Source organism: Gallinula chloropus (genome assembly GCF_964237585.1).
Source record: "Gallinula chloropus genome assembly, chromosome: Z".
In the NCBI taxonomy this organism is placed as follows: Eukaryota; Metazoa; Chordata; class Aves; order Gruiformes; family Rallidae; genus Gallinula; species Gallinula chloropus.
In genome coordinates, this window is record NC_140089.1 from 76,479,694 (window position 1) to 76,504,227 (window position 24,534).

Here is a 24,534-nt window from a genome sequence, read left to right on the forward strand (position 1 = left end):
GCCCTATCCACCCTGGCCTTGAACACTGTGAGGGAGGGGGCAGCCACAGCTTCTCTGAGCAGCCTGTGCCAGGGCCTCACCACCTGCACAGGGAAGAATTTCTTTCTGATATCTAAGTCTCCCCTCCTTGAGTTCAAGGTCATTACCCCTTGTCCTACCACTTCATGTCCTTGTAAACAGTCCCTCTCCAGCTTTCATGTAGGCCCTTTCAGGTACTGTAAGACTGCTCTAAGGTTGCCCTGGAGCCTTTTCTTCTCCAGGCTGCACAAGCCCAACTCTCTCAGCCTGTCCTCTGATCATCTTTGTGGCCCTTTGGACCTGCTCAAGAGGTCTTGTACTGGGGACCCAAGAGGCAGGCACGCTTCTTCAGGTGGGATGTCACCAGAGCAGACTGCACAAGAGGAGAGTAGAGAAGCAGAATCCAGTCCCTTGTCCTGCTGGTTGTGCTGGTTTTAATGCAGCCCAGGATATGGTTAACTTTCTAGGCAACAAGTGCATGTTGGCAGGTCACTTCTCAGCTTTTCATTCACCAGTACCCCCAAGTCTTCCAGGGCTGCTGTCAACCCTTCATCCCCCAGCCTATTTTAATTAGCAGAGGTTGCCCTGAGGCATGTGCAGGATGTTGCACTCAGCCTTATTGATTTAATGTGGTTTGCATAAGCACATATCAAGCCTGTAAAGGTCTCTCTGGATGGATGGGTCCCTGCAGGTTATGAACTGTACCACTTGGCTTGGTGTCATCCACAAATTTCATGTCATTAGTAAAAATACAGGAATTGAAGCTCATAAATCATGCTTGTCTTGATAACTTTTTTCTAGTTAGAAGAAACTGAGTTTGGGTGAGCTGTCCTATACTTCCTGTGAAAGTTGGTGTCATATCCAAACCTGGACATCTGTTGTATACAATAACCAAATTCAATTTTCTTATCAGTTTCAGCTGATGCTGGAAAACTCACTGCAAGTTCAGTGTTGTGGTTCAAGGTTGCTGGGGCTATCATCGTAGCAGCCCCTGCTGTGTGGAGGAGCATTTTAAAGTTGTCTCTGAGGTGCAGATTTCGACTGGTCAGGTTCAGCCATGGCTGACTGCTTGGCTCAATTTTGTCTCTTGTCTTCTATACCTCATTATCTAAGATTCAGAAGTTGAATCATGCTTTAATCCTACTTACTTGTATGTGGATTATTTTTACATTACAAAATAGAAAAGCTTAATAGGGGATTTGAGCTCTTTAAGAATCAGAAAGTTCTGTATCTGCCTGATCCAGGAGGAAAGCTGGATTTTTTTTTTTGCATGACAGATGAAGATTAAGTTAATTAGTATTTAACAGTAGATCATAGGAAAATTTCTTGCATGCAGCTATGTATTGTCAGTCTTTGGTACTTAAATGAATTTTGTTCCTTATTTGTAAGGTGAGTGTATTATTTGAAGTATGTGATATATTCAAAGCTGTTTCTCATTCCAAACTATCAGAAAAATATTTTTTCCATATTCCTGTCAAAATAAATTATTGTTTTTTTAAAGCTTAGAGCACTAACGTAAAATTTCTGAAAGTACAGGACTTTTAATAGTGTTGCACTCTGCACTTAGAAATGGTCATAGTGGTCATAGGCCAGTAGTGGTCATACTATTTTCCTCTTCAGGTTAAAATTCAAGCTTCTGTGTTTAGTTGGTGCTCTCCAAATCCATTTGTTTGGTGGTTCTTTCTGTAGAAATTAGCTAGATTAGAAAGCAGTGTTCTGTTCTTGTTTTCCTGCTGTGGTGCATGTGTGGGCAAGTTCACTGTGGAAATTTGAGAGAGTAATCAGTTTTAGATCTATGCTGCTTTTTTCCCCCCCTTTCTTCCTCCTCCTTCTAGTCAGATATTTAGTTTAACTCCCAAGTGAGCAACAGCCATAAAACAACTGATGGGCACATCAAGGCACGAACTCCACGTTGGTCCGATGGCAGTTGGATGCAGTGTGAAGGTTAGAGCTGTAAATTCAGGATAAAGCCCAGTAATAAGAATATATCTGTATGTCATCAAAATGCATCTGAGAAGTTACTGTTAATGTACTAGGATGAGATGTACTAGGATGAGAGGTGCTTAACTCACAACTTCACTCTGAATAACATTCACACCTGTGTTTTCGGTAAGCATACTATTGTATCCTAATGCTCAGGTTTGCAATGTCAGTAAGACTTGTCTATGGCTCTTCTTTTCCCTGTTCTCTAAATCCAGGAGCATAATCCACATGTAGACAGCATTGGGTATTCATATGTTGCTTTAGCATTGTGTTGCTTCTGTGTTTGTGGCTGCAAGCTGTGTCCTTATAATGCAGTGTTGTTCCTGGAGGGCCAGCATTAGTCAAGGACAGCAGATCCATGGTTCAAACCGAGGGGGCTGAGACTTGCCAGAAGTGAGAGCTAAGACTCCAGAAGGAAGCCAGTCAAGCAAATGTCTCTTGCCTAAATGAGCATTAAAGGAGCTCTGTGAAAAATCATCCTTTCATTAAAAAAGGATCAGGCCAGAAGATAGGAGCTTTTTTTATTTTTTTTTTCAGGCATTTGGTCTAGACCTTTTCTCCTCCAGGCTCTGAAATAAAAATAACCTCGTGGTCATAGAGCATGTTCTGCTCACCTGACTAAGATTTCCCATGCATGCTCTTCTGGAAGCCTGCTCTGCAGTGCATCTCTCTTGGAGTGTAAGAACATTACTGAAGCTATATCTGAAGGTATTTTTGGCCACTTTGTCCTGATTTTCTTATGCTAGTGCACTTTTAGCTAGAATAGCTCTTGTGCATGAGATTTCATCTCATTCATGCATTTTATTTTACAATCTTGTATGATACTGAGGTCAGATTATTAGGTCTGCAGTTGTACTTGCTGTTTCTTTCCACTCTCCATGAATACTTCTGCTTTTGGGCACTTTTGCTGTTGTCACCAACACTTTGTGCTCTGATGCAACATTTCCTGTATGTTTTACCCTGTTCTGGGAGACTCAGCAAACACCATGTCTCTTCTGTGTTTATAGACCACCGTCAATGAAGATATTAAACAGGACTGGACCCAACACTGAGCCCTGGGGAACACCGCTAGTCACAGGTCTCCAGTCAGATTCTGCTCCGCTGATCACCACCCTCTGGGCTCAGTCTGACAGCCAGTTCTCAACCCACCTCACTGTCCAGCCATCTATCCCATGCTCTCTCAGCTTTGCTATCAGGATGTCATGAGAGACAGTATCAAAAGCCTTGCTGAAGTCAAGGTAGATAATATCCACTGCTCTCCCTCCATGTACGCAGCCAGTGATGGCATCATAGAAAGCTATGAGATTGGTCGAACACGATCTCCCCTTGGTGAATCCATGCTGTCTGCTCCTCATGACCTTCTTCTCTTCCAGTTGCCTGGAGATGGCATCCAGAACAAACTGTTCCATCACCTTTCCAGGGACAGAGGTGAGGCTGACTGGCCTATAGTTGCTCGGATCCTCCATCTTGCCCTTTTCAAAGACCGGAGTGACATTGGGTCTCCTCCAGTCCTCAGGCATTTCTTCTGTTCTCCAAGACCTGTTGAAGATGATTAGAGAGCGGCTCAGCAATCATCTCCGCCAGCTCCCTCAGCACACGTTGATACATCCCATCTGGGCCCATGGATTTGTGTGTGTTCATCCCTTTGAGACGCTCCTGGACCACCCCTACCTCATCCACAGGGAAGCTCTTCATTTCCCAAACTCTATTACTTTCTTCCAGCGTCTGTGGGTCCCGAGGGTCCTTTGAAGTGAAGACCGAAGCAAAGAAGGCATTCACTATCTCTACCTTCTCAGCATCTCCTGTTACCAGGACACCCTCCTCGTTCAACAAGGGACCCACATTATCCCTGGTCATCCTCTTACTATTCACATATCTAAAAAACCCCTTTTTATTATCCTTTATGTCAGGATAATAAAATTCCAAGTGGGCTTTAGCCTTCCTAGTCGCATCCCTACAGGGCCTGACAACATTCTTATATTCTTCCCAGGTGCTCAGACCATTTTTCCACAGTTCATAGACCATCTGCTTCCCTTTGAGTTTACTCATTAGCTCCCTGCTCATCCATGGAGGTCTTCTGCCTCTCTTTCCCGATTTCTTGCTCAAAGGGATGCACTGGTCCTGTGCGTGGAAGAAGCGCTGTTTGAATGCTACCCAGCTCTCACAGGCTCCCTTACCTTCTAACAGCGTAGCCCACGGGATAGCCCCTATTAGGTTGCGGAGGAGATTAAAGTTAGTTCTTCCAAAATTCAGGGTAGCTATTCTACTTTTTGGCTTGCTTCTTCCACCCAGGATCTTGAACTTGAGCATTTCATGGTCACTTTGTCCCAATCTGCCCCTGACCTTCACTTCCCCAACAAGTTCCTCCTTGCTGGTAAAAACAAGGTGCAGCACCCGCCCTCCCCATGTAGGTTCCTGCACCATCTGTAGCAGGAAATTGTCTTCAACATACCGCAGAAATTGTCTGGACTGCATATGACTGGCCATATTGCTTGCCTAGCAAATATCTTGGTAATTCAAGTCCTCCATAAGGACCAGCGCCTGGGATCTCGAGGCTACTGCTAGCTGCTTGTAGAATGCTCTATCAACTTGCTCCTCCTGATCACACATACACAACAGTGTCACTCACACTTGCCTGCCCCTTGGTTTTTACCCACAAGCACTCGAGGGATGGTTCATCCTTTCCCAGGTGGAGCTCAATACATTCTAGCTGCTCTCTCACATAAAGAGCAACTCCTCCACCTCGCTACCCTAGCCTATCTTTCCTAAAAAGCACATAGCCATCCATGACAGTGTGCCAGTCATCCAGGCTGTCCCACCATGTCTCTGTGATTGCAAGGAGATCGTGGCCCTGCAACCACACAAAGATCTCTAACTCTTCTTGTTTATGACCCATGCATGCACGTTCATATATAGGCAGGGGGTCAGCAGATGCAGGTATCCTCAACAGGTCACAGGGAGATTTCTGGCAGGGGCTGGGCAATGGTGGCTCCACCGAGGAGTCCTCAGGGCAATCCACAATATTTTCCCTACTATCACGTGGAACAACATCCCCAAGTCCGTCCCTGTGCTGTTGGCATTTACCTTCTTCCACCATCAACTCTCGTTGTGTCTCCCAAAACACTTGCCTGACCCCAGCAGCCTTTGTGGTATCCCCTTCCCCCTTACTAGCTAGTTTAAAGCTCACTCAATGAGCCCTGCCATCTCCTGGGCAAGGATCCACTTTCCCCTTGGGAACAGGTGAGCCTCATCAACAGTCATCATACCAGGAGCTGAGTACACCATCCCTTGGTCAGTGAACCCAAAGTTCCTATGCTGGCACCAGCCTTTCAGCCACTCATTCAACTCCTGGGTTCTCCTAACCTGCTCCGAACCCATCATCCTACTAATAGGGATAGAGGAAAATATTATTTGAGCTCCCCCTCCCTCAACAAAGCCCCTAGGTCCCGGAATTCCCTTTTGATAGCTCGCAGGCTACACTTTGTGATTGCATCACTGCCTGCTTGAACTGTCAATAATGGGTAGTAGTCAGAGAATCTCACCAGCCCTGGGAGCCTTCTGGTGATGTCTCTGACCCAGGCTCCAGGGAGGCAGCACACCTCCCTGTGGGTAGGGTCAGGTCTACATGTGAGGCCCTCCTTCCCCATGAGGAGGGAATCACCTACCACAGCTACGCTTCTCTCTTGCCTAACAGAGGCAGTCACGAGGCGTGCGGTCGATCGCCGCACTGTAGGCACCCACTTCCTCTGAGGCAGAGGGGCTGCATTCGTCTCCTCGCTTACCTCCTCAGCTTTCAGGACCCCAAACCTATTGCTTAGGGAAACCTGGGGGAGCAGGGTAGGCAGGCAGGGGGAGTCCCTACGACGGTGAGCTGGGACTGTCTTCCAGCCCTCCTGAGGATTCAGGTCACTCTCTCCTGGCTAACCAGGACAGGGCAGGGGGACCGTCATCAGTTGTGGAGTGTCTTCCTGGCATGCTTCCCTCTGGGGTGCCAGGGTGCTACTCCACCAGATGCACAAGCATTGTATCTGGGGAGTAGAAACAAAGGGTTTAAGTGTGTGAGACAACTAATGGCATTTAACACCCCCTTACCCTACCAAACCAGTAATAACAAACTTTGAAAAGATGACCCAAAAGCTTTAGATGTTTTCTGATAACCCATGTGCTTATCTGTGTGTGAGACCAAGCACTGCTGGCAGTGACTCCCACTCTGCCTGTATGCTGTTGGTGGTACCCAGGCAAAGCCTAGGAGCTCCTCTGTTGGAGGTGGTTTCTTGATCCCTGTTGTAAGACCACCTCAAGATTTCACTCCTGACTGTAAACACACTGAGCAGAACAGTGATGCGCTTCCAGACTGGCCGTTCTTTTCTGTAATTTCTTCAGCACCTTAGTTTATCTTTTTGCTTAGATCATAGATGGATTTCTTTGACATCAGTAAAGTTTACATTTGCTGGGTATTAGATTGCAGTTAACTGTAGATGTCATATCTTGCCAGCCCTCTCCCCTTTGCTGTGGAGGGCTGTGGTGAGGCAGTTTCTGTGGAAATGGGATTAGATGTGGCTGTCTGGCACCCCTTCCTCTTGGAAGGGAATGCAACTTTCAGTAAAGCTCTTTGAGTAAGTTGAATAAGTGCCTCTGAAGTTTCTGGCACAGATCAATTTCTCTACACAAACTCAGTGATGAATTCTGTTTTTTTTTTTGTTGGTAAATTGATTTTAGCAGGTCAGGGAAAAGGAAACAATGACAGTATAATTGTAGAATAATTAATTCAGGCTAGAAGGAGCCTCAGGATGCCATCTAGTCTAGCCTGCTGCTTGAAGCAGGATCACTTTCATTATGAATGCATTTATGAAATGCTTTTGCTTAACGTCCTTTTCACCCTCTTTTCTACTTGCTTAATTTTCATGCAAACGCGTATTTGGCAGTACCAGCCCCAGATGAGCACATGAAGTGAGGTGAAGAATGAATGCATACAGGTGGTGACTGGATCACCCCCACAAAAACCTGTAGCAAAAAAATCTTTAGCTAGCCTAAATCTTTTATGATCGGGTGGTTGAGACTAGAGTCTGTCTGTATGAACTGCAGACTATCTCCATGGTGTAAAGAGTCTGTCAAGATTAAGTATTTAAATTCTCCATCTTTCAGTAAGAATGATGCTGGAATGCAACTGCTAAATACTGTTTGTTCTGCTATGGAAGTGAGTTTGTTTGAAAAATCAGGTCTATAATCCAGTAGATGGTATCAGAGTTAGTAGGTAGATTGTCCTTAAGCTTTTTTTGACGCAGGGGAAATGTCACCTTTGTCAACACTTGGCAGTCTTCCATTTTATATCAGATACAAAATGAAGGTTAATGCTTTAGGTGTTTCAGAGATTCCTGTTTTCTTAGTTATTGTTGTTGCTTTTTCTGTTGTCCTTTTTCTCTTGGAGCCCAGTGCTTATAACTCTGTTTGTTTGTCTGTTTGTCTGGGTGCTTTTAGCACATGGCAGGACTATGGTTAGTATAACTGTTTTATGTAGATTTACCAAGGGTTTAAATTACTTAGCTGATTCAGGGGAAGCAAGGTGTCTGAAGGGGTGTAGAAGTCAATGTAGCATACTTGTTTGCATATTTGTGTAGAGTCCTTGAAAGGTCTGTGACTTTTGGCTGCTGTGGCCATGTAGCTCATTTAATGAACAAGTCAGACAACCGGTGTATATATATAGAGATGTAATTAGTGCAGTGCTTAAAAAGGCACGTGTCTCTCTGAGATAAAATACATGGGGTTTTTTAGCTTCTATTTGTATTACTCAAGAATACTTGATTAACTTCTACAAAATCAATTTATGTCTTGTAGCTTGCTTTGAAGGGATCTAACTATGCTGGTCTGCTGGAGCGACATCGCATACATACAAAAAATGTGGAGCATATTGTAGACAGTTTACGGTAAGAATGTATGGAAGTTGGGAATTTCAGACACAATGCAAACACCCTTGGATTGTGTAAAACAACAAAAGGAAACTTTGTGTTACAAGCTCTCATAAAATAAGAATATTGATACAGGATGATCGTAGAATCATAGAATAATGTTGCAGGTCATAATGTGAACTAGCTCAGTTCAGTTAACTAATACACCATCTTACCTTGAAAACAAATGAAAAAGTTGTAAAGAATGTGTGTGTCAAATGCCTATATACCAAAACCAAATACCACTGTAATTAGTTCTTAAGTACACGTCAGTTTTTCAGAATGTTTTGACAACATTATTGACATTTTCAGGCTTTTTTCTGCTTTTTACAGGAATGAGAAAATAGAAGTTCGTCTTGTTAAACGTCGAGACTATAATGAAGATACAGTTCAGTGGGCAGATGCTGTTATATCAGCAGGAGGTATGACTGTGGAAGGAAAATACTTGTTTCAGCATGTTTTCATAGATACATTTTTGAGAGGTATTTTGCAGTGTGTGAAGTATCTGGAGATATGCATATTTTAACAATGACTTGCTTATTGTCAGGTAATGTGACAAAATGCAATGATTGCAACCACTGTCTCTACCTGTAGTGGCTGAAATTGTAACACTAGGACGTGATTCCCAATTGATGTCTTGTGTAAAACAGTATAAACTTTGGAATTTTCTGTAGTTTTGTAGAGGGTAAAATGCTTGCTGTCATGTGATTATACGTAGCCCTGTATCTTACTCTTTGCCTTCCGGTATGTGGGGTGGAGTCTATCATAGAGTACCTTTTGCTCCCCTCACTCATACTGTTTTTCTTGCTTTTGCACTTAACCCTAGTGACTGGAGTGTCTAGTGGGATGCTACAGGTAAAAGTATGCAACCTCTGAGCAGATTGTGCTACTGATTAAAGCTTTTTAATTGAACCAGCAGAGCAGCTAACCTGATTATTTAACACTGGATCACAGTAGTTCATTCAGTGTTATTTTTGTGACTTGCTGCAAATACTCTGTGTCTTACTGGGCTCAGATGTGATGTTCAGTCATGTGTGGCAGTTAGACTTGACCACTGCTCAGCCTTTCTTTCCTCCCCACTGGTCTGTTTTGCCCTTAGCTGCCAGATACTGTGCAGAATGGGTAGAAAGGGTTATGTGTAGATTCCAGAAGAATCCTAATGTGAATTTCAAATAACTACTGTGAACTGGAGAATAAAGTGCCATTTTGACTACGGCAGCATTTTCCCATGTTTGAGGCAAGTAACTGGGAAGCGGTAAATCATCTGAGGTTTTCAGTGCTTGTATGTTGGTGCAAAGACTGATTCAGGTTATAGTTTAGTTTAAGGCCATTACTTCTTGTCTTGTCACTCCATCTCCTTATAGCAGTCGCTGTCCAGCTTTCCTGTAGGCTTCTTCAGGTACCAGAAAGTTGCAATAAGGTCTCTCCAGAGTCGTCTTCAGGCTGAACAACTCCACCAGCTCTCTTAGCCTGTCTTCATAAGAGAGGTGCTACAACCCTCTGATCATCTTTGTGGCCCTTTTCTGGACTCAGTCCACCAGGTCCTGTCGTTCTTGTACTGGAGACCCCAGAGCTGGATGCAGCACCCCAGCTAGGGTGTCATGAGATCAGAGTAGAGGGGTAGAATCCCCTCCCTTGATCTGCTGGTTACACTACTTGTGGTGCAGCGCAGGACATGGTTGGCTTTCTGGGCTGTGAGAGTGCATTGCTGGCTCATGCTGAGCCTCTCTCATCAATCACCACTCCCAAGGTCCTTCTCCTCAAGGCTGCTGTCAATCCATTTTCTGCCCAGCCTGTAGTTGTGCAGGACCTTGCATGTGGCCTTGTTGAATCACAGAATCACAAGGTTGGAAAAGACCTGTAAGATCAAGTACAACTATTCCCGTCCTATACTAAACCATATCCCTAAGTACCTCATCTACCCTTTTTCTAAACACATCCATGGATGGTGACTCAACACCCCTCCCTGGGCAGCCTGTTCCAGACCCCAGTGACTCTTTCAGTAAACTTTTTTCTCCTAACATCTAATCTGAACCTGCCCTGATGCAGCTTTGTGCCATTTCCCCTTGTCCTATCTCCTGTCACCTGGCTGAAGAGACCATCACGCACCGCTCTACAACCTCCCAGGTAGTTGTAGGTAGTGACAAGGTCTCCCCTCAGCCTCCTCTTCTCCAAGCTACACAGCCCCAGCTCCCTCAGCCTCTTCTCATAGGATTTGCCGTCCAGCCTCTTCACCAGCCTGGTTGCCCTTCTCTGGACTCTCTCAAGGTCCTCAATGTCCTTCTTGTGATGGGGAGCCCAGAACTGCACACAGTACTCGAGGTGCGGCCTCACCAATGCTGAGTACAGGGGCACAGTCATCTCCTAGACTTCATGCAGTTCACACAGGCCCACCTGTCAAGGTCCCTCTGGGTGGCATGCCTTCCCTCCTGCATGTCGACTGCACCACACATCTTGGTGTCTTTGGCAAACTTCCTGAGGGTGCACTCAGTGCTGAGAATGGAACCAAAGTGATTGTCTTCATGTAATTCATGGTGAAATTAGCTATTGTTTCGTGTCTCTTGTGGCTTGGACTAGTGATAATTTCTGAATTTATTTTCTTAAGGAGTTTTTCTTACCAGCTGATAAACATGCAGAAATTTCCAATCTCCCTTCTGCCAGATTCAGTTGTCTGGGTGTGTATACCTGTTAGATAAGTCATACTTTATGTGATTGCATTTCCTGTCTTGAATTCAGTTGTCACTATTTCGCTTTGAAAGGTGTCATTAGTTTTATGGGCCCTTTTTATTTTTGTGCAGCTTACCTGGTTGGTTGTTGATATAAGATCACTAGTGGTAACACTGTAGTATATGGGAGGCTATTTTGTTGTAGAATGTGAATTGAATCTGACTTTTGTTTGCTTTTTCTGTAGGTGATGGTACAATGTTGTTGGCAGCAAGTAAGGTCTTTGATAAATTTAAACCAGTTATTGGAGTAAATACTGACCCTGAAAGGTAAAAACACATTTGGGAAAGCATTGCTTTATTTAATATCAGGCACAATATATGTCTGTTTTCATGAGGCATACCTAAAGCATTTGGCAGCATAAATATCTGATAGTAGATAGTGAACCTGATGTAGTAGTGACCCTTAGTGACCTGATCTGCACTTGAGTGTAGATCAAGTGAACCTGATGTTTTATTGGAAAAGTTTCCACAATGAGTTATCCTGTTTAATCTGAGAGGACATTAGGTAGTAGAGGATGAGCATGACTGTGTTAAGCTGCCACAGCTCTTGTCGTACACCAGTGTAACAGCCGTTGCAGCTCGGCAACTTGTGTTACTAACCAGAAGCTTGAGGCTAGCAATGTCAGTATAGTGCAGTCACAGGAAAGCAACTGAATGTGGTGCCTGAACGCGCAGAAACTTGGTTTCTTTATGAAGGATTTCCTATTGGAAATTCTGTAGGGCCTCAAATGAAGTTTGTTCTGGTTTCTCCATATAAACCGTGTCATACCTCAGAGGACGCAGTCTTCTCAGCCAGTTAATGGCATTTAGTTGTCCTATTATAAACTACACACAAGTTGCATCCACCTAGCCATAAGATTGATTTGGGCAGGTGGATGCAGTGTATTAGTACTGCCTGGTTGGTGTAACCTTCAAATGGATGGCAAGTAAAGCCCAGAATTCACCAAGGCATTCTCTGCCAAGACTGCCAGATTTAGGTTTCTGCTTTTGATAATACCAGTCAGTTTAATCTTAGTAGATTAAACGTTCAGCCACTGCTTTTTTAATTCTTTCCGTGCCTTGTTCCTCTTCAAAAACTTTTCAAATGCTGTGAATATTCTACAGTATCAAGCCTGAATAGCAGGGTTCAAATAACAAGTGCCTTCAAGTTATCAAATATCATTCATGTAAGGGGAGTGGTGTTTAGTCTTCTGGCTTTGATACGACATTCTTTTGCTCTTAGGCATGTTGCTTACCTGTCTCATATCACTAAAGTATGTAAATATAATAAATTTGCTTTCTAAAATACAAGGTTTATTAAGCTTGAGTTCTTTGCCTGCAACTATGATGACAGGAACTGTGTTAGTAAATCTGCAGTAATGTACAGGTACTATCTGAATGACTAGCTTTTTGGGAAGGTGTGGGAGAAATATCCTATGTCTTAGACATACACATCCCAGGAACTGAAAGAGGTGTATTGTTGCCAATGTGCTATTATGTAAGAATAGTATAGGTTCATAAAGGTCAAAATACATTTTGGCTTTGTGTAACAGAAAGAGGTGTGTATTTTGTTTTGGTTTTTTAAAGATGCCAAATAATAATAGTTACATCATTTTCATTGTCCTTTTTTGTTACCAGATCAGAGGGTCATTTATGCCTGCCTGTGAGGTACACACGCTCGTTTCCTGAAGCACTACAGAAGCTTTATTGTGGTGAGTTCAGGTAGGATTCACTGGTCTTTGGATTTCCAAAATACACTATGACTGGAAAATTCTTACTGATGTGCAATACCTAAAGAGCAGATGATGCTTAGTAAAATCTTGTGGCCTTAACTTGTAAATTCTGTGTAGACGTTTACAATGTTGAAAAATGTGTTTGTGGTCAAGAGTGAGATTGGAATACAAGGGATAAAATTGACTGCCAGTTCCAGCAAAAAGACTTTTGTTATGACCTTTAGTAATTGATTTTAGTTTCTGACTTAGTACATTCATAAATGAGGAACTGTGTTCTTGTAAAGGGTGTATCTGTTTACATATTCTAACTCTCAGATGCGTATGTAGTACACAGATCAGCTGTACTAATAGAAGCTGGTAAGTGTGGAAATGGTCAGTGTGTTCCACCTGGGGTTTTGGTAATTAAGGTAGAGCGACTACATTAATCCATTAGACAAAATTTAAGACAACACTTTTCTTTATGCTGAAGATGTCTTGATGTTTTCAATACTAGATATTCTTAAAATGGAATAATTTTACTGGAATTAAAAGGAAGCAAGCATAGTTTTAAAGGACAGACTAGGGAAGACATTTTTAATTAAAGAGGTACATTGTTCTGTCATGTGTTTCCATTTCAGAATACTTCTGTGATGGGAAACCATCAAACAGAAACAAGTAATTCAGATGAAAATACATTACAGTTGGTGTTTGTGTGTATACTCGTAGCATATTTAATTTGTATCTTGAAGTGTAACTGTACTTGTGCCATAGGAAAGTTGTGAAATGTGATGAATACAGTCATGAGGATTGATTGTAAATAACTGAAGGGATTTCAATTGGTTTTGTAAAATGAACAGGTATTTTCAACTCACATGGGTTGAGGCTTTGAAAATAGGAGCTTTTAACTCTTCGTCATGCTCAGGTGCTTAAGTAAAGCTGGTAGTGCTAATGCAGGTAACCTCCCTTGATAATCTAGCACTTCTCATTTTTTTTTGATTCCATGTTGTATTATTTTTGCTGGTACTCCTGTTGTTGCTCATTATGGAGCTGCAGCCTCACCAGAGTGACACAGAAAGGATCCTCCTGGTTATTTTTCCATAATAGTAGGAACTGATACTCCTAAGCAAGGACCCAAGCAGGTGTTTCATTTGGCAGTTCTCAGATTTATTTGTCCCTAAGAAAACTTCAAAATAGGTGGGTAACTGGATCAGTCTGTCTAGAAGATCTTCTGGTGGCTCAGAGTTGCATAAGGATTGTGAGCTGCCAGACACTGGACAAGGGGGCTTGTCTTTTCTCTCTGTACTTGGCGTGTCAGACACTTCAGTGCAGACATCTGTGTAAGCACTTACCTTGTAGTCCTATGAAACAAACAACATTACTGATTTATAAAGGACAAACTACATGAGACCACCCAAGTTTCTTTTTTTTAGTGGTCAGTGGTGTAACAGGATCTCAGAATAGGGGTACAGCCCACTTTCTAAATCTATAGGACTTTTGGTAGATTCTAGCACCAGTATTGTAAGGACCCTGGCATTAACAGTACTCATTGGCCTGCTGTCTGCCTGACTACTTAAAACCATACTGGAATTTCAGGACAGATAGATCATGATAGTAAAAATGCGTTGAACCAGGATAACAACAAAGAAAAACTAGTAATGTGGCCATAGAAAGCATAACCCTTCCTTGCTGTAATTTCAGGATATGTAATCTGGTTACTGTTACCCAGATATCGACAGTATGAACTGGGAAAAGATGTATTCATAACACTCCTTTGTGATTTGCTTTCATAAGTACTATTACTATTTCGTTTTATATGGTCTCTGAATTGTAAAAGATAAAAAATCCTGGTAGTGTCATAACAGCTTAAGGAAAAATGCCTTCTATATTCTTCTTCAAATGAATTCCTCTTAAGCATCCTAAGGTTGCTAGGTTAGTACAGGTTCTTAAAATGAGGGGATAGGTGTGGCCTTCATATATAAATGGGTAGATAGAGATGCTTTTCTGGACATCTGCAAATACAAAAACATGGTCAGAGTATAGCATGTATAGCTGTATAATTCCTGAGAGCTTATTCTCAAAGTCATTGTATCAGTAATGAATTCATAAGTTAGGATCACATGCCTAAAAAGATGAGTTATCTATGTCTGTAGACTACTTTTGGCTAGTGCCTCTTACTTTCCACATACAATAAGCATTAGGTAGAAGATTGTGTGTAAAGTATTTACATTTTAGTATGATTATCTTTCTAAATTTAGAAATTACAGTGGAAGTAGTGAAACTTGAAATGTGATTTTGAATATATTAAACTTTTAATCATAAGATGCTGTGCTTTGTGATTGAAGACTCTCTGATGATATCTAATTCTGCAATTAATGTTTCAGCTACTGATACCAGCTTCTTTCTCCTCTCTAAGGTGGCAGTGGCGGCAGAGAATCCGACTGTATCTTGAAGGAACTGGTATTAACCCAACCCCGGTAGATTTACATGAACAGCAGCTGAGCCAAGAGCAACACAGCAGGGCTCACATAAATGAAAGATTCCAAGATCAAAGTACGTTAAAATCTGACAAGAAATCACTTTACTGTGTTAACTTGGAACAGGAGATGAAGATTTGTAAGAGTTAAAATATTTGAAGTCTGGTTGCTATATTTGAGAGACAGCTCTCATTAGCTGAAGACCCCGAATTAAGGAGTTTTAGAAGGGAGCATTTTTTACTTCTGTATGTTTGTTCTGGGCTTAGAACCAGCTTTGAGTATTAACAGTTGATTTAGAGGTGTTTTGAAATATTTTTAATTGCTGGCAAAGTACCAGATCTTTTTTTAAATTGCTGTCTCTTGGTGTTACTATAGACATTTAGTGCTACCCTGTGAACATTTTGCCATGCATTTAGCCACTCCACACTAAAAGTATGTGTCTGTGTGCTAAATTGAGATAGCCTACTTCATAACTGAAAGAACAACCAGGTCTCAGACTGCCAGCACACAAATGAGAAATTAGAAGTGAGAGTTTCTCCAAGGGTAATTCTTCAGATATCTTTGACTGTTTTCGTTATGACGGACTGTATCCTTAACCTGTGCCTAACGCTGCATTTCCTCACTGAGAAATCCTTGGTCAACACCATTTTTTTAATCCCCTTTAATTGCCCTGTGGTATAATGTCAATTAATCTAACTAGGCTGGAAGAGTGACTGGTAAAGGACTTGACTTCAGCTTCTTCGGGTGCCCATGAGTTTTTGGGGAAAGCAGTGTCTGAATGTGTCATGGTCGTAGTCTGCAGTAAAGGACTGTGAATAGCTCCAGATGAAATCAGTGAAAAATTGAGTCCTTCAGGAAAAGAGAGTAAGAGGTCTAGAATGTCAACCCAGGCACCAGAGTGTGTCCTCCAGTCAGTTGTGAATTGTTTTTGAAATTGTGGGGTTTAGAGTCATGATTTAAAACTGTTGTATTCAATATCTGCAGGATCTGACATTTCTGGTCCACATCTTTTACCAGTGAGAGCACTCAATGAAGTATTCATTGGGGAATCTCTTTCATCCAGGTATGTTTGTTTGCTGTTGCAGCAAGGCACAATTGATGTAATTTCTTCCTATGACATTGCAATGGGCAATCAGTTGCTGTAGAATTTCAGTCCTAGTCTGTTAATATCTAACATGGATTGTGTTTTCAGACATGTAAGTGCAGTGATGTTAATTTCTGGGTTTCCACCTTCCTGTCTTGCCATTCTCCTATCTTTCTTTATTCCTGGCTGTTTTCTTTCCTCCTCATTATTTTACGCCTTTCCTGGTTGGTTCTTACCTAACCAGTTGCCTTCAGTTACTGTCCTTACAGTAAATGGAAGACTGAAGTACCCATCCTTCAACTGTCTCCTCTCTTGCATCTCTTCTTACAACTCTTCCCAAGCTTTTAGCATGAGCAAGCAGAAGGAGGTTTTAGCATGACCAAGTGCTTGCTCCTTTCCCTGCCTGTCTGGCAATAGAGGCTTGTTACTGTGGGAAAACACTTAGTTCCTTGTTTTAGAAATGTATCAAATCTTGATACTGTGTTATCCAGGATACTTTGACTTTTCTGTCTGTCCTGAAAATCCGTGTATTCCTGCCAGCCAAATGATAATGAGAACGATGTGGGGAATGTGCCTGGGGATGTAAAAATCCTTGGTCAGGATTTGGCCAAATTTTTACTTGAGTTTTATATCCCTTTTCCTTTTATTCTGTGTAACATCATCCTGTGTTTGTACAGTGCCTGGGACACTGATTCCTGCTGGAAACAGTTTAGCTGTTCCATGAGTGCTTTCTTTCATCTGGACCGCAGTTTCAGACTGACAGAAAGAAGTAGTCTCAAAGATACAAATTTTGCTCTCTACTAAATCAAACCTAATTTTAGCAAGATTCTAAAAAGGTTCTTTAATGTAAAGGAAGTGTGGTAAAGGAATATCAAGCTGCTTTCCAACACTTAATAATAATAGCCCTCTACTCCTAAGTGTCACAAATACCTTGTGCTCTTTGGTTCCAATATATTTGAGAGGGCTTGAGAAACACAATGCCCAAAGGACCATATCTCTAGTAGTAAACATTGTGTTAACAGGACCTTACACTTGAAGACTTTGGTAATGCTGTCACACAGATGAATCTTCTGTAAGATTCAAGTACAGCAGTCTGCAGTGTATTAGGACAAAACAGCTCTAGGTGCCTTTTCCAAGGTCTTACTTTGCATGGCAGTTAAGAAGACAAGGAGATCGAAGGGAAAAAAACAACTTTCATACCCAGCTTCCAAAAACTTTTAAACTGAATCATAGAATCATAGAATTGTGGGGGTTGGAAGGGACCTTGAGAGATCATTGGGTCCAATCCCCCTGCCAAAGCAGCTCCCTAGGACATATCACTCAGATAGGCGTCCAGACGGGTCTTGAGTATCACCAGTGAAGGAGACTCCACCACCCCCCTGGGCAGCCTGTCCCAGGGCTCTGTCACCCTCACTGTGTAAAAGTTCTTCTGCGTGTTGGTGTGGAACTTCCTATGCTCCAACTTGCAGCCATTGCCCCTTGTCCTGTCCCCACAGACCACTGAAAAGGGGCTGGCTGATTCCCCCTGCATCCCCTGCTTCAGATAATTATAAACTTTAATTAGGTCCCCCCTTAGTCTTCTGTTCTCAAGGCTGAATAGTCCCAACTTACTCAGCCTTTCCTCATAGGGAAGATGTTCCAGGCCCTTAATCATCTTCGTAGCCCTTCTCTGGACTCTCTCCAGGAGATCCCTGTCCTTTTTATAACAAGGAGCCCAGAACTGGACACAATACTCCAGGTGGGGCCTGACCAGGGCAGAGTAGAGGGGGAGGATCACCTCCTTTGACCTGCTGGCCACACTCCTCCTGATGCACCCCAGGATCCCATTGGCTCTCTTAGCCACCAGGGCACACTGCTGGCTCATGGCCAACCTGTCATCAACCAGGACCCCCAGGTCCTTCTCCACTGAGCTCTTCTCCAGCAGGTCATCCCCCAGCCTGTACGGTCACAGATGGTTGTTCCTTCCCAGGTGCCAGACTCTACACTTGCTCTTGTTGAATCTCATCTGGTTTCTCCCTGCCCAGCTCTCCAGCCTGTCCAGGTCTCTCTGGTTGGCAGCGCAGTGTTCCTGCGTGTCAGCCACTCCTCCCAGCTTTGTATCATCGGGTACTTGCTGAGGGTATCAAGCCGTGCACTTGTGTTCTTAATTTGCTTCCTGTTCTTCCATCTTCCCATCTTCTCAAGAATGAGTATGTTTCCCTTTCGCTCTTAATTGGTCGTTAGTCTTATTATTTATGACTCCCCTAACTTCACTAGCTTCAAGGCTAAGTTTTGTAGCCCCTTTCAGGAAACGGCCCACACAGTTACAGCACAGCCATATTCCATCAATATCCAAACCAAATATATTCTTAAAATACACAAATTAAAGTTATATTAATGTCTCAAGCTACATCTACATCAATCTATTCAGCATTATTATATTTCACTGAATCACTTGACAGCAAATATTCAAGAGGTGTATTGCTAGTCTGTCCAGATCAAAACATTCATTGCCTAAACCAGCTCAGTAAGCTTCTTTTATTAAGAAAGGTGAAACTCAGTCATGCTGAACACAGTGAATGTGGTGTTTTTCTACACAGGTATCAATCTGAAGACTGTATCATACTATTTGAATTAGTCACTGTGAACATCAGCTACCTCAGTTCATAAACATAACCCTGGAAGTCTGAAGCTTACAGAGAGAGACTGCCTGGTGTTTCTAGGCAGATTCTCATTAGGAATCCCCTGATATATGAATAATACCATTCAGAGTGATGATTGCGCCCCAAGACTTGCTACATTTGAGTTTTAGGAAGAATTTGCCCTGAGAGAAATGTTACTGTAGTAAAACTAAAAGTGAAGAATCACAGTGACTTTTTAATTTTATTTTTATGGATTTTTGTAATCACTGAAGTGATCACAAATTCAGCTTGAAGCCATGCTCTTACATACTGATATTGGAGTGCCTTACCTCTTAGTGTTCACTGATCTAATTTTATTAGACCAAATCACAGCATAAACACAGTTTTTCTGTAGTTCCAACAGTTATGCAAAGATGGTAATGTATTCGTAATGTCATTTGTAGGCCAGCAAACCCTGCTTGTATACATATATATGCCATTCCCAGGTGAAGACAGAGTTTTTTGTGCGTAATTTAATATGGAAGGTGGCTTTAGAAAACCTGCTTGCAAGTTCATGCTGCGAATCACTTTTGTCCATTATAAAAACTGCTGTAGAACAGTGAATCAAAAGTGGCTGCCAAAGCAGAAATGCTGCAAAGCCTTTGAAATTATCATCCAGATTTGAAGCTAGCTCCTCTAAATTTTTATGTGCCTGATAAGGCTGTGTGTTCTGTCTTATTCAGGGAGAACTTTAAGTCCTGCAAACCCAGTTTTAAATTCTCGCTTCATAGGGCCTCCTATTATGAGATATCAGTTGATGATGGTCCTTGGGAAAAACAGAAGAGTTCAGGGCTTAATGTGTGTACTGGAACAGGATCAAAAGCGTGGTAAGTACATATAAAATGATATTAAATTATCACAGATAAGCTAGATTAACTTATTTTGCTTAAGCATTTTGCCCAGACTGAGACTGACGTGGGCTATGGTTAAGTCAGCACATGTCAGGTCCAAATATTCTGTCAATATGGCTCAGAACTGTTTCAGGGGTATGAGAAGAGCAGAGCACCCCTAACTTGTAGGTATAGAGAGAAGAGTTGAAAGGGTGAGGAGCTGATTTAACCATAGGTGTAATTTTGGTAAAAGGTATGCCACACGTGGAGATGAATGGTTGGGGATGGCAAGGAAAAGAGATTCTGCTCTGACTTGCAGAGCACATTGGGGGAATCTTTGAATTACTCTTGTTGACCGAAATGAAAATACTTAAGTGAAATTATAAAAATTTAAGCTCTAGGAAGAATGGGAAAAGGTACTTGGAAACAGTGTTAACTGTTCTCTGGCACATCTACTGTCCATTCTCTTTCCAAGCCTCTTTCTTCTTCCAAACTTAATTGAAAGGACAGAGTCTCCTTGCCAAAATATTCCCCTTAAACAAAGATTGGCATATCTAAGCAGAGCTGTGCTAGCTTAATCAAAGGGGTAAATTATCTTCACTTCAGTTTAAACAAGTTGCAGTACTGCAAAAAGTCCAGTCAATTTTATTTTGAAATGTGAGAAATGTGTACAGTGAGACCCTCTTTCATTTGGAAATCTGGCTGTGCTTATAGTGAAAAGTTGTACAACAGGCCCTGGATTTATGTGGCAGACTATGATGAACTGGAACTGTAGCTTTAAATGAAATACAAAAATGAATATTCATGCTGTAGCCATGGTTACTGGGTTTTACTCTTCATTGTAATTCAGAATTTTGTATTCGGTGAGCATAACTTAGTCTTGGAGGGTGCCAAGGATGAAATTGGCAGACTGCTGGAGGAACTTCCCTAGTTTTCAGTACCCTGGGAATGTACAGTCTTAGTTCAAAGCTGTTTTTACACATTTAATTTGCCTATATGCTCTGTACTGAGCAATCCCAGAACCAGGGACCAGACTCCAGCACTGCCTATGAGCATTGATGTAATCAGTGTTTATTGCTTGACTTCTCTAAACTAAGGCCAAATCTCAACGGAGTGATCTCCCTTAGCCTGTTGTTCAGGGGATCTCCTGGGTTTTCAGACCTCCTTGGACCAAGAGGCACATAAAATGTCCAGGTGCTTCCCTCAGGTGCCAAAGTTTACAGGATGTCTAGAGACAGGATATCTAGTTGAGCGTGAGAATAGTTTCAAACTGCATCTCAGGTTTTTGCTGGCATCTACCCAGACTTGCAGGTGGGTGGTACATGTAAGAACCACCCTCAGCAGCTCCGTAGTCTGTTAGAGGCTCAGAGGATGTCTGTTGCAGTCTGAGGTATTTTACTACCAGGGCAGAAGTTGTGGACTGAGCATTTTAAACTGTATTGAGACCTGGGCGTCTGGGATGTTTATAATACTCATGCAAGGAGACTGTGATTAGTAGCTAATCCCTTTTGAACCTGGGCACAGGAGTTTAGGATTGGTTCAGACTGAGGTTTTATGTGGGCTTGTTGTGCATCCGAATGTGGCAAATGCAGAAGTGTCTGGTATGACTTTTCTTTCTTTATAAAGGTTGGTTGTTGTGAGATTCAAGCCCACATCTCAGGGTGTAGAGAAAGACTCATAATGTTTGTTAAGAATTGTTGGGTTAACAATTAATTAACAAGAGGTGGATAAAAGAGATGCTAACACACATGATCTGGAGAACTGTCATGCTTAAGGTTTACTTATGCAGACTTAAATCAGCAATTATTGGGGTTTTAAGGCAGGAAGATTAATGATTAGGAGACTACATCCTGTGTATCATGCTCTTCTTTCCTGAAGACTTAACTTAATGGATTATTAAGGTTTACAAATTGACACCTAGATGTCAATCCAAGAGTTTTTTAAAGAAACTGATGTTAGCATACAGTTAATAGCTTGCTTTATTCGTTTTTCCCCTGGTGTTGAACATAGTTCTTCATGAAAAACTATAAAAGATTTTGTGATTTTGTTTTGGTTTGTTTTTATCACCAGTTGTATTGCTTAGCAAACAAGACTTCTACTTCTCTGTCTAGGTCCTATAATATTAACAAGGTAGCTCATCAAGCTGTTGAAGAGATCCTTAACATGGGTGAGTGAACAGCATGGCATTACTGGCCAAGTTTCTGTAAACACACATACACCTAACTGGGGCTTTTTCTCTTGGCTCAACAGCTAAAAAGCATGGAAGTTTGAATATGCCACTGAACACGGAACTCATACAAAAAGGTTAGTGAAAAGAGCAGATTTCCTTTAAGATATTGCTGACCAGTCAATTTTGTGTGTACTCTTAATACTTAGTACCCTTGTCAGTATTTTAGGACACTTTCAATATTAGCCTCTCTTACAAACATTTAGGCACATTTGGTGAAATATGACTGACATATGAAGGTGCTTAGATGTCCATATGTATAGATCTTCAGGATAATTTCAGTTCTCATAAGGCTTGAGACATTTAATATTTCATCACCTGAAGAGAGGTGTTGAGTGTCCTTCATGCAACAGAACTGAAAAAGATGTTCTGTAAAATTATTTTGCTTTGTAGATGAGGGCTATTAAACAGCTGGCAAGCTTTTTATTACTCAGTATTCCCCCTCAGTAGGGAAGCTGCTTTTTCCTGGAGGAATGCGTGTTTCTGAGAAAAACTAATTGTCTCTGGAAAAACTAATGGCTGATTTCTCTGTTTACAGTAACAAATGACTACAATGAGTCCCTCCTCTACAGTCCAGAAGAACCAAAGATGTTTTTCAGTATTCGGGAACCTATTGTAAACAGAGTTTTCTCAAGCAGCCGGCAGCGTGGCTTCTCCTCCAAGTGAGTGTTGGCTGTAGCAGTCACTGAAGCGTTATTTCATTCTGTGTGTGATACGAGCTACCTGTCAGTCTTCCTTGAAATATTTTAACATCTAGTTTGTGTTTTGAGGGGCTTGAGCATTGCTGTTATAATACCAGGAATAAAGTTTCCGAGTTGAGTTAAACTGCTTTAATGTTTGATCCAGGCACAGTCTAACAGAATAAAAGAATCTCAATGTGCCTAGTTTTGGGTATGTGCCATTTCCCTCTGGGACATAGGCATTGCCAAATTCTAGTGAATTCAGGAAGGACCACTGAGATCATTAGTGGCCAAAACACATGTAAGAGAGACTCATATGGTGGTGGGTTTTTTTTGTCTCTGGAGGAGGAGTCAAAACTAAGCAGGGTGGATGCTGTTGCTGCACTCATTTGGTGAATGTGTTATAGAGGAGACTTGAGTTAAACTCTTTTCAGAGCAGACTATGAGGCAAGATCCATGATTTTGTAAGATGTAAGATTCTGATTTAAAAAAAAAAATTACAGTTAGAATGGTCAGGCAGTAGAACAGGGAGGGTGCCCAGTGATTGTCAGAGTCCTTGGAGATGCTCAAAACTGGATTGGGCAAGGCAGAGAGTAATCTTAAGAAATTCAACAAGAGCAAGCATTGGGTCCTGCACCTAGGAGGAATAGCCCCAGGCTCCAGTACAGGTCAGGGGTTGACCTGCTGGGAAACAGCTCAGTGGAAAAAGACCAGGGAGCCCTGGTGTGGACAGCAGATTGACCATGAGCCAGAAGTGTGTCCTCGTGACATCCTGGGATGTATCAAGAAAAGCGTGGCCAGTGGGTTGAGGGTGGGTCTGCTCCTCCTGTTCTCTGCACTGGTGAGGCTTTATCTGGAATATTGTGTGCAGCTCGAGATGGACAAGGAGCTACTGGAGAGGCTGCAGAGAAGGGTTGTGGAGATCATGACGGGACTAGAACATCTCTTCTACGGAGAGGCTGAGAGACTTGGGACATTTTAACCCTAGAGAAGACTGAGGGGGGGATCTTACCAGTGCTTACAAATACTTGAAGGGTGGGTGTCAGAATGATGGGTCAGTCTTTTTTCAGTGGTGCCCAGTGACAGGACAAGGGGCGATGCACATAAACTTGAATATAGGAAATTCCACCTAAACATGAGGAGGAATTTCTTTACTATGAAGGTGGCAGAGCACTGGGACAGGCTGCCCAGAGAGATTGAGTCTCCATCTCTGGAGACATTCAAAACCAACGTGGATGTTATCCTATGCAGCCTCCTCCAGATGCTCCTGCTGTGGCGGGGAGCTGGATTAGATGACCTCCAGAGGTCCCTTCCATTCCCTGTCATTCTGTGGTTCTGTGAAGGCCCTAAGCAACCTAACCTGTCTTTGAAGTAAGGCCTGCTTTGACTAAAAAGTTGGACTAGATGTCTTGCAGGCTACATTCCTTGATAATTCATTTTAACTTAGGGCACTTGCACCAAGGGAATTTTATATTAGGTATTAGGAAAAATTTCTTCACTAGAAGGGTTATCAAGGACTGGAACGGGCTGCCCAGGGAAGAGGTGTTTAGAAGATACGGAGATGTGGTGCTTAGGAACATGGTTTAGTGGTGGCTTTACATGTTACCTTAACAGTTAAGGTCTTTTCCAACCTAAATGATGTTAGGATTCTGCCATTTTCCTGGAGCTTGCCACAATTAAATATAAGCACATACAACTGATAGTTATATGTTGAGCATAACTATGTTGAGATCACTACAGTATCTTGGTGATAACTAAATATTAACCTTTTGTATCAAAATGTCTAAAGGAGTTTTGACTCAAATGAGACCTAAATTCGCCTTTTGAGCCACATCACTGTTACAGCAACATTTTATGACCTAGTAATAAAGGGAGGGTTTCTGGCTACTAGGACTGAATATTACAATATTAGATGCCTGAAGAGCTGAGAATGTCCTTGACTGTCTGGCAGCAACTAAAAACATCAGGGTGTTATCAGCACGGCTTTCATTTTAACACCCAAACACAGCATTCCATCCGCTGCTACAAAAGAAGTTAACTCCATCCTGACTAAAACCAGGACAGCCCACTATCTGTATTTCACATTTTTAAATGTTTATGGCTTCCTTAGTCTTGGATTTGGGAGTTCTCAAGGGTGAGTGAATCTTAAGAGATGGCAAGAGGAGAAGTTAAAATAGGAGCAAATGACTGCATTTTTATCAATGAGTTCTATAGGA

General features: G+C 42.2%; 1 protein-coding gene across 2 annotated transcripts in view; it reads left to right on the forward strand.

Annotated features, from left to right (window-relative positions):
• The window catches only part of NADK2 (NAD kinase 2, mitochondrial), a gene marked incomplete at its 5' end in the record, with an annotated part of 36,139 nt that overhangs the window by 9,317 nt on the left and 2,288 nt on the right, over positions 1 to 24,534 (forward strand). Inside the window, 10 exons of one of the 2 annotated variants that reach the window (XM_084278191.1) lie at positions 7,837 to 7,925; positions 8,280 to 8,368; positions 10,858 to 10,939; positions 12,290 to 12,373; positions 14,777 to 14,913; positions 15,822 to 15,900; positions 19,265 to 19,408; positions 21,523 to 21,578; positions 21,662 to 21,715; positions 22,177 to 22,300. In XM_084278191.1, the coding sequence (XP_084134317.1) occupies positions 7,837 to 7,925; positions 8,280 to 8,368; positions 10,858 to 10,939; positions 12,290 to 12,373; positions 14,777 to 14,913; positions 15,822 to 15,900; positions 19,265 to 19,408; positions 21,523 to 21,578; positions 21,662 to 21,715; positions 22,177 to 22,300 (938 nt within the window). The remainder of the gene's footprint in view (positions 1 to 7,836; positions 7,926 to 8,279; positions 8,369 to 10,857; positions 10,940 to 12,289; positions 12,374 to 14,776; positions 14,914 to 15,821; positions 15,901 to 19,264; positions 19,409 to 21,522; positions 21,579 to 21,661; positions 21,716 to 22,176; positions 22,301 to 24,534) is intronic. The other variant, XM_084278192.1, reaches the window with a different exon arrangement.